We start from the raw sequence: 10,944 nt of genomic DNA on the forward strand, positions 1-10,944 counted from the left end.
GCCTAACTTCTGTTATCAGAGAATAGGTGCTCTTTAGGTTGTAATTGTTTTTGATGGTTATGGTAATCTTTTACATTTGTTACCAAAAATAAATAAATTATAGTTTCGATAATTGCGCTTCACAACAATAATTTTGTTTGCTATGAAAGCTGCAATTTGTATATTTCACTTGCCCGTTTGTATATAATATACAAACAAAGTATGTATATATAAAATTCCCTAAATTGAATCAAGCCAACATATTTTTAAAACAAAAGACTAAAATACCCCCGTGTTTGACCTAATTGTCAATAACCCGGCAGGACTACGAAGAAGGAAAGGGGCTTACGATTCTTCAGTAATATTATATACGGTGAGAGTCACCTTACTAGGTATTATAATAATAGACGCATTATTTTTTTCTCCAACAGAGAGTAGAAAGGTATAAATAGAGATTTAGTAATGTTTGATTGTATTCTAAATATTTTTTTAATGATCAAACGGATCCTTAATGATTTTTTCTATGGATTAATTCTTAATATTGTTGTATATTACACTATTTTTGCAGCATGGCGCGATTGAAAGTCCAGGTATCTGCATCGGCATCTGCGAACGAGAAATTAAAGCGGCCAATTAGAGAATTGTAAGTTCTATTCACTCAAGTTGCCCATATTTTCAGTTGTAAATTGCCTTGATACAATAATCATTTAAAATATATCATCTCCCTTTATTATACGAATTAACGAAAAACCTTAAGAATGTTCCGATTAAGACTCATGTGAATAATTAAATTTACTTTATGTACTTAACTGCATAGATATTTGCATAATTTTTTTTCAAAAATTTGAATACAAAGTGTTTGATCATGCGCTTAGATACTCAACTTAAACAAAGGCCACAAATGCCTATCAAGATTTCGTCACGTATGAGATACCACATGTCTTTATTAAATTTTGAGCTATTATCCTTCCGTGATCGGTATCCTTGTTGCGTTCGCGATGCCCATGCTGGTTGCCTTATTAGGAGGAAGAGTTTTGTTGGGTCTTGTGTTTCAAGTTTTGAAATCAATTGAGGGCGATTCCATATTTCCATACCTCTAAAGTTGGGACTCCGATTATTTTCCCATTTAATGATATGAGTTAGGATAATGTATCAATCTCATAATTTCATCCTCATTCGTGATGCCCATGTCGGTTGCCTTCGTGACCGCGATCACAGGAGCCCTTCCGCGATCGCGGTGCCTAGCTCAGTGTCGCTTGCGATCGCGATGTCTGTTGTCTAGCTCAGTGTCCCTCTGCGATTGCGGACCCCTCAGCCGTGATCACTAGGAAGAGTTTTGTCTGGTCTTGCTAGTGTGTTTCAACTTGTCGTTTTGTCTGGTCTTGCTAGTGTGTTTCAAGTTGTGAAATCAATTGAAGGCAATCCCATCTTCCCATCCTAAATAGTCTATGGGTTTGAGATAAAGATAAGATAATTCGATTAATTTCCTATTTAATGAAATAAGCTAGGGACAATGTATCTATTCAAGCAATCTCATAATTTCACCCACTTCCTTGCGGCTCGTGATGCCCATGTTGGTTGCCTTCCGCGATCGCGGGTCTAACTTAGCGTCACATCGCAATCGCAGGCCCATCAACCGCAATCGCGATGAAGAGTTTTGTCTAGTCTTGCTAGTGTGTTTCAATTTGTGAAATCAATTGAAGGCGATCCCATTTTCCCATTCTTGTGGTTCGATCCCAACCTCTAAAGTTGGAACATTGTGGAAATAGTTTATGGGTTTGAGGTAGAGATAAGATAGTCCAATTAATTTTCCATTTAGTGATATGATCTATAGATATCTACTCAAGCAATCTCGTAATTTCACCCACTTTATTGATGGTCTGCATCCTTGATTAGTGCTACTTATGAGTTATGGCTATGGTAATTATGATGCATTGGTTTTTCTCTCTCGAATGTATTAGGTATGGTCAATCACAATTTTGTGAAGGTGGTTCGGGCAAAAGAGGAGGTGACCGCGGTAGCGTTGGTGGCAATGCTAGTAACCCAAATGTGACAACTAATGATGCATTGACTTATTTGAAGGAAATAATTAAGGACATGTTTCCGGACCAAAGTGAGAAGCTTAATGTGTTCCTTGAGGTTATGAATGACTTTAAGGCTCAAAGGTTTGCTACTACAATTTGCCTAGTTCATGATCCTCATTTATTTCTATTATGCTTTGGTGATTGATTACGTGAGACTTAAGTCTTCGAATATTCCTCACAGAATTGATATTGTTGGTGTCATAGCACGAGTGAAAGAATTGTTTAAAGGGTATCCTAGTTTGCTCCTTGGACTCAATTCTTTCTTGCCCAAGGGCTATGAAATAATACTCGATGACGAAGTTGAGGCTCCCTCGAAGGAAACAACTGTCTTTGGTTAAGTTCTTGGTGTATGGATTTGTTTTGAGCAAAGTGTTGTTGAGTTTGGTTAGTATGGTTTTTAATATGATTTGCTTGATCTTGTCAGATAGGTATGGTAAAGGGTTCACTTTCTGTGAAAAGGTTAAGAAAAGACTACACAGCCCAACTGATTATCAAACATTCTTAAAATGTCTCCGTTTTTACAGCAGAGATATAGTTTCAAGGCAGCAGTTACAAAGTTTGGTACGTGTATCATGCATCTAATCTATCTTTTTTGCTCGTTTATAATTTCTGCTGTGCTAAGCATAAGGTTGCAAGTTGTACACTAAACAACAACAACCCAATCGTGAGGGAAAAAATCCTTGTGATCGCACTTTCTATATAGTATTTTTCTTCATTTATGTTATTTCTTTTTTGATCTGTTTGATTTGTTTTTTCCTTGAGTTGAGAGTCTCTTGAAAACAAACTCTCTACCTCCCAGTAAAGGTAAGATCTGCGTACACTCTATCCTCTCCATATCTCACTTATCGGATAACACTAGCACTCTGTTTGGATCATTGTTATCCATTGTTTCATAATGTATTGTATTCTATCGTATTGTATTGTATGGTAGATACAATGTTTGGCTAGACTGTATTGTTTGTTGTTGTTTAATAACATTTTTATTGTTTGGTTTGACGGTATCATATTGTATTGTAATTTATAAATTTACTAAAATATCCTTAATTATTCTAGGGTAGGAGGTTTGACTAGAATTAAATAATATAAGGTAAAGGGTAAAATAGTACTATGAAATATTATGTAAAGATATAATTGGGAAAAAAAATTAAGTAACAATAGAAACACACCAAATTGGTTGTTCCATAAAATGGGAGTTTTCATTGTTACGTAACAACGGAATTTAACAATACATTTTAAGTAACAATCAAAACAAACATTGTAGGTATAGTAACGATACAATACAATACAATGGGTAACAATGATCCAAACAGGGTGTAGGTATTTTGTTGTTGTTCTCTATTTTGACCGACAAAAGGAAGGAACAAGGGTACTGAATCCTGTTTTAACAGGATTTAATTTTGTGGTACTAATGTCTTTGAAATGATGTACAAGTTGGTCTGGTTGTTGTTATTTAAGCATAATAATAGGTTTGAAAGCATGCTACTCATTTCAGGTTTCTAGTATACTCGGAAATCATCTCGATCTTATGGAGGGTTTTAATGAATTTATAGAGTGTTACAAACGAGATGGTAAATCTTGAAATTTCATGACGGTAAACTTGTTATGTCACATTCCATTTTGACTGGTTACTACTTTTGCAGTTGGAATTTTTGTAGGTGAAGTGACTAAGTGGGATGAAGGGCATACCAAGTCCACAAAGAAATACAAAGAGCAGAAGTGTAAAATTGAGGCTCCTCCAGTACAGGGAAGTAATTTTGAAGAAGCTATCAGTTTTGTGAAGAAAGTAAAGGTTATTCTCTTGCTTCTTAGTTTATCAACATATCTATCGGATTCTCATATATACTTTTATAATAATACAGATATATGTACTATTATAATTATAATTGTATATGAGTCTTTGCGGTTATCACTTTGTGCAGGTTCGTTTCCAAAGCGACAACCGTGTGTATGGATCCTTCTTAGCCATTTTGAAGATGTACAAGGAACACAAGAACATTGATAAAGTCTATCATGAGGTGATAAACCATTTTTAAGTTGGATACACAAATATATATTATTAGTTATTGATTTGTGACTCTTTTTTTGTTCTTTTTCTGTATAGGTCGCCATACTTTTTAAGGATCATCCAGATTTGCTTGATGACTTCACAAAATACTTACCAGATTCTTCACCTAATGTGGTGCTTAAACGTTATATGGATGAGTTAACCATCCGCTTTAGTTTCTTATAATAATATTATTGGTTGCTTGGAATTATTTTTCCTATTTCTAATGACTAGAGATTCAGTTTTATTTCTATAAAACACTAGTGATCATTTTGTTCTTGATTGTAGTAGAAGCAGGGGCAAACCAATTATCCCACCATAAGCTAGAAGTGCCTACTACGAAATATTAGACAACACTCCAATATCTATTAACCTTCTATTCTAATCTCAATCTACATACCCTCATATCTAGATCATGTCATCGATAAGTTGCAAGTGTGTCGTGTCTTCCTTGTCTAATCACTCCTCCCCATTGTTATTTCGGGCTATCTCTATCTTTCCTCAAATCCACCATAATCAACCTCTCATACCTCACAATTGAGACGTTTGTGCATCTTCTCTCCGAGAAATCCAAATTAACGGGAGATTTTTTTTTTTAGGGATTAAAAGAGTTGGGAAAGAAAGAAGAAGGAGCAAATTATTTTTTTTTAAAATGCAAAAAGATAAAAGAATATTATTGCTTCAATATAGCACTTATGTCATACTTTTTTAGTCAAATTTACAGCTAGCGTTGCTACTCGATTTAATAGAATAACATACTTTAAATTGTTTAATTGAAAACTTATTTGATTGTTGTATTCAATTATTCATCATTTATTTTCATTTTGCCCAGAATTTTTATTTGATATTAAACTTTGATCATATTTAAGGTATATTAATATTTTCTTCTACATGTTTATGGTTTTGGGTGATAAATTAGTAGAAATATACAATTGTTTGTCATGGTGATAAAATTCATCAAATGTTCTCACACATAATGGTGATAAAATTAGCTCATGAGATATAACTTGGCTACTCTGTCAAATTTTGGGTTAATTTATCCATTTATTAGCCCAATCAATTTTAATCCAACCCATAAATATATAGTCCAAAAATGATTCAAGAAAAATATTGTCAAACTATTTTCAAAAGTACTTCTTTTCTTATTTGATATGTTATATATAATTATATAAGGAAAAAATAATTTTATTAAGTCTCGGAAATTTATAAAAATAAATAAATAATGCAACTAAAATTTAGTAATAATTAGACGAATTGGGTTATGATCCGCATTTTACCCAATTAATTTTAATTCAAATAGCTTTTGAGTATGTTAATAATCCATCTATTTATTAACTTTAATTCATTTTGATTCGCCTCAATTTAACACAACTCACCCATTTTGCACATCTACTCATCCGAATAATGTTGAGGAGAGTTAGAGTTCAAATCACACAAAATTTGATGAAAAAATTATATGACCACATAATAACTTATTTGCCATTTGAGTGGAATGCATTGAATGCGGACTTATCACTAATCCTCAAAGTTCAATTCCATTTTATGATAATATTTTAAATAAACCTCATAAGTCATCTAATTCAATATTTTAGAATAATTGTATATTATAGTCGGATATAATAATTCATCATCACCAAAATTGAAGTACAATTTCAAAAATTAAATATCCAATATAGTCTTAGAATTTTGTCACATATCACACAGACTATAAGCATGCATGATGTTGGTAAGAAATAAAATTGAAGGCATAATTTTTTTCTATTTGAGGTGTATTGCATTAATTATGAATTTATTACATAACTCAAAATACTACAAAATAACTAACTATACTTTGAAGATTTCACATGATTATCATTTATTATAGTCAAGTGTGATGCAACACAGTCTAACATGATTTAATTATAAATCACAAAAATCAAGGAGTATAATTCAAAAAATTAAATAACATCTTTTTTAGTCTTCGTCGATATAAATTCCATTATATCCCGAATTTACAAATGAATGAAAAGGGAGTTGTTTAGATATAAATAAATGGAAGTGCTAAATGACCAGAAAATTTGACCAGAATTTGGTCAGAAAATTTTAAAAACTATAAAAAAAAATTATTTTAAAATAAACTGAACTTTTTTCCATTTTTTAGTTAAAATGTATTAAAGTTAAAAGGGTAAAAATGTTTTAAAAGGTAAAATATCATTCTGGTCAAAAAGATTTTTCCTAAATAAAAAACAACCAATTGTTTAGTGAAAAACTACTCAATTAATGTACGAATTTTTTGAAGTAATATAGTTTAAAGATGTCATAGTTGTATAAAAAAAAATATTAGTCAATAATAATTGTATGGATAATTTCTAAAAATATATTAGTCAATAATTATTGTATGGATAATTTCTTCATGTCGAGTATGAGTCCTTTTTTTATATATAAAGTATAAACTTATGGGTCAAACTTACATTTAAAAAATATATTAAAATTATGATTTAGTAAAAACTCCAAAATAAATTGAGTATTATAATTTTAAAAATTAAACATCTACCAGTGCTTCTTATCTTGTTCATATAACTTTATTGGATCTAACTTTGCAAATAAATGAAAAGAATTTTTTAATATGAAAAAAAATTAATCACCGATGAAAAGCCTCTTCCATTATTATTTGATTTCTTAGAAGTAATATTGTTTCAAAAATGGAAAAAACTTACTTATGTATAATAAGTTTACAATGAGGATTACAATGTCGAAATTTAAACGTTCAACAAGTTTAGTATTTTATTGTAAATCACATAAACTCATATTATTACCATAATACGTATATTGGTGAAAGAGATCTGGCCATATAAAAAAAATTCCATTTTGAAATGGATTACATTGACCACAAATTTAGAACTTAACTAAAAACACTAACAAGAAAATCAATTGTTCTTTTGGGGAAAATTAGTAAAACTTATAATTTAGTCATATTAATATAGTGTGATCCAAAATAGTTTAATTTCTAATGATAAATGTTAATAAGAATAATTTTAAATTTTAAAATATTCAACATCGTCTTTAATGTCCAATAAACATGAACTCCAATACATCTTAATTTTTCAAATATACATAAAAAAATTATTTTAAATTCGAATAAATTGACAATCAATTGTAGCATATGTTGTGCTTTTTGAGTAATATTTTTGTGAATTGGTATTGTTTCGTGATGAATTTTTTTTAATTATATGTAATAATTGTATAATTACAATTTTAATGCATAAATCATATGCTTATTGATTACTCAAACACATTTGTTTGTGTTGTGTTAGTTATTTATGAATATATGTATAGATCTCGTCATCTTATTTGCTTGTGAAATACTTATTTTTTATTTAATGTATCAGTGGAACCAACTTATTTTTAAAATATGTATAATTCAACTTCTTTCTAGCTATTGATTTAAGGAGGTTTATTGCCTTATTTAAAATGTGAAGGGAGTATCATTTTCCATACTCAAAATATTAATGGATAAAGTTTTTATTACAAATTTAGTTGAGTGATTTTATAAGGGAAGAGTCATAAGTTGAGTAATTTTATTGATACAAAATAAAGTTAAATAACTTTGAAACATAATTCTTCATAGTTAAAATGACTATAATGTGACATTAAGTAATGTATTCAATTACGAAAAATCGAGTTCTTTGCATTTTGCTCCCCTAACATGTACACTTTTTTGTGATTTAAATGTTCAACGATTTTAGTATTTTATCACAACTCATACAAACTTGTACGGTTGTACCAATATGTTTATTGATGGAAAGAGATCTGATCGTGTAATTTTTTATTTATTTTGAGATGAATTACATAAATTGCAATTTTACCACTTAATCAAAATACTAGTAACAAAAATCAATTGCTCTATTTTGAAAAATTAGTAAATCTTATAATTGCAGTCAAATATAACCTAGAGTAATATAGTATGATCTAAAATAGTTTAATTTCTTATCATGAAAGTTGATAAGTATAATTATAAAGATTCAATGGTATCTTAATGTCTAGTCAGTATGACTTCAATTATCTCAAATTTACAAAAAAAAAAAAAAAAAAAAAATCTTTAACAATTAATCAATCATTGCGTAAGTGGTGCTTTTTGAGTAATATCTATTTTTTTTCAAATTCTAATTAGTTTGAGATGGAAATTTTACTTATATGTAATAAATTTACTATGACAATTTCATTACATAAATCAAATCTATGTTTATTAAAATAATCCGAGCACATTTGTTTGTGTTGTGTTACTTTTGAAAAAAATAATTTAAGAAGAAGATTTTTGTCCATGATATCCTAGTTTTAATTTATCGATGTTATATATTTACATTGTTTCGATATATGTTTAATATCTAGTAAGTTACTTATGAATATTAATATATGTATATCTCGTCATTTCAATTGCTCGTAAATTACTTATCTCTTACTTAGAGCATGTTTGGCTTTGCTGTTATAAATTTAAAAAAATTAAATCATTTTTTAAACGAATTTTCAGAAAAGTGTTTTTGAAAAAAACGATTTGTTTTTGGCTATTCATTTGAAAAATATTTTTCATAAGTAATTTGTGTTTGACTGATCTTTTTTAAATTAAAAAGTGCTTTTGAGAGTCAAATACGGAAAATGACAACTATTGATGTACTTTTAATATTAAAATTGTTTTATAGATAGAAACTATTTTAAATATCTATTATAAAAAATTTAATCAAACTTTATATTTTTAAAATTAAAATGTACATATTTAAATTTTCAATCAAGAATACCTTTTTTGGGAGGGTTGAAATCTTTAATTGTTATTTTCTTCTCTTTTTCTAACCTTGCAAAATTATTGTTATTATCGTTTTTTTTCTAATTCTTTATAATTCTATTAAATTATATGTAAAATATAAAATAATAATATATAAACATAAAATAAAATATAAAATTTATTCTATAAAAATATAAAATAAATTTATTTAATGAAATTTAACCAAACTTATGAGATATGTTAATTAATTAATAAGAGATATATTGGTAAATATGTATATATGAAAGGGATATTTTAGTCTTGAGAAAAATATATTTTTTGTTTCTGCTTTTGTTTTTCTTTTAAGAAGCAAAATTTTTTAGCTTCTTCCCAACAACAACAAAAACTGTTTCTACCTCTATTTAAAAGCGTTTTACTGATTTGCCAAACACGTGATTTTTCAATAAATGTGTCTCTAGCCTTTCAATAGGAATGTCAAACAGACTCTTAATGTATTAGTAGAATCAATTTATACGCGCCACGTTGCATAATATTCCAATAATTAATAATTATTTGGTTTAGATTCGGATAAGATTTTCAGTGCAAAGTAAGAATATTTTTTTTGTCGTCATGTAATTTGGTCATACTCGATTACAATATTTACGAGTTTAGTTACCAAATTAATTAAGGAAACATGATTTGCACAAAAATGAGTGTAAATATATAATTGTGTTGAAATATATATTATTTCTTAAGTAATTAGGGCGCGTGCATTTTATAACCTTCACAAGTTATGACGGTAAAAGTTACTACAACTAAATTAATATATTGTTAGTGCCGTTATAACGTTATCGTGCATGCTTTTTTTTGCTTTTACGTAAACGCATATTATTAGGTTAAAATCTAAACTTAGAAGAAGATTATAAATATAACTCAAATCTTAAAACCTATCAATCAAATTGGGGATAATAGATTGAAAAATATGACCCGGGCATAACAAATGAAAACTTGGGCTCATTCATAAACTTGAAAATGTGTACACTTGTCACTATATTTGAGCCCATTTCAAGACTTTCTCCATTTTAGCCCCTCAACCAAATGTTTTGGACGATATATATGTGCAATAGTCCTATATTACTTATTAATTTATTAAATTAAGATAAAATTTAATTAACTTTTTTTCTCATTTTATCCCTACAATTAATGCTCTTAAGAAAATATTATTAAAAAAATTAATTTAACCATAAAATAATGGACATTTATTAAATGTTTTGAATTTCATGAAAACTAGTAGTACTTACTCAACGTGGAATATAATTACAATAAAATCTTTCTAAATTAAAATTATATTATTGAAATTGTAAAATACTATTATTTTGTAGAGGTATTAATTAATCAATAAATTAATAAATATTAATTTAAAGAATATTTTGAAATTTAATGAATATACCTTGATCCCCCCCCCCCCCTCTTAAAACAATATAGACATACTTGCTCATGAGATAAAATTTATGAGCAAAAATAGTGGGATGTTGAAAAGAAAGAAGAATGGAAGAATAAACAATAATGAAAAATCAAAAGATCAAAAGAAAGGGAGTGAATAGAGTATTGAAGTGAATATAAATAAATGTTTTCTTGGGCAGGATTTTTGATTTGAAAGGAAAAAATTATTGAGCAGTGTAATTTCTTAAAACCATCAAGTGGTTTAGGACTTTTCTTAGTGATTTTACTTTAGTGGACATTTGGGTGGGAAAAAAATGAATTTACAGCAACACCCTTGTCAGTCCTCTCTAATTACGAAAATAACCCCAAAAGTAGAGTCATGCCAAATTTGTGCCTAAATAGTGGTGCCAAATATATTTATTGTTTTACTATATAACTCTTTGAATATAATAAATACAACGTCTTGAAAAAAATAATAGAAAAATGATTATAATTAGTGATAAGGATAAATTAGGAACTAAGTGTAAAATTATCCATTGATTTCATAAAGTGAACAAGTATCGTTGATCATCCCAAAATAGTATAGTGGGCAACTATCATTGGACGGAGATAGTAGTAAGTTACTTATGAATATATGTATATCTCGTCATTTCAATTGG

General features: G+C 28.6%; 1 protein-coding gene across 1 annotated transcript; it reads left to right on the forward strand.

Annotated features, from left to right (window-relative positions):
• The first annotated feature begins 313 nt into the window (after positions 1 to 313).
• Positions 314 to 4,387, forward strand: LOC102602204 (paired amphipathic helix protein Sin3-like 2). Its single transcript, XM_006338442.2, has 9 exons — positions 314 to 421; positions 548 to 622; positions 1,941 to 2,144; positions 2,245 to 2,396; positions 2,488 to 2,624; positions 3,556 to 3,631; positions 3,704 to 3,852; positions 3,983 to 4,078; positions 4,165 to 4,387. The coding sequence occupies exons 2-9, from the start codon at positions 549 to 551 to the stop codon at positions 4,291 to 4,293; spliced, it is 1,017 nt and encodes a 338-aa protein (XP_006338504.1). The 5' UTR covers positions 314 to 421; position 548; the 3' UTR covers positions 4,294 to 4,387.
• The last annotated feature ends 6,557 nt before the right edge of the window (positions 4,388 to 10,944 follow it).

This window comes from Solanum tuberosum, unplaced genomic scaffold (genome assembly GCF_000226075.1).
Source record: "Solanum tuberosum cultivar DM 1-3 516 R44 unplaced genomic scaffold, SolTub_3.0 scf00004, whole genome shotgun sequence".
Taxonomy (NCBI): domain Eukaryota; kingdom Viridiplantae; phylum Streptophyta; class Magnoliopsida; order Solanales; family Solanaceae; genus Solanum; species Solanum tuberosum.

What these genes read in the sequence shown, in the direction of transcription:
- LOC102602204 (XM_006338442.2), top strand. Translation starts at nt 549, where the DNA reads ATGGCGCGATTGAAAGTCCAGGTATCTGCATCGGCATCTGCGAACGAG. An exon ending in AATGACTTTAAGGCTCAAAG is followed by an intron (nt 2,145 to 2,244) that starts GTTTGCTACTAC and finishes TATTCCTCACAG; the next exon opens with AATTGATATTGTTGGTGTCA. An exon ending in GAAGGAAACAACTGTCTTTG is followed by an intron (nt 2,397 to 2,487) that starts GTTAAGTTCTTG and finishes TGATCTTGTCAG; the next exon opens with ATAGGTATGGTAAAGGGTTC.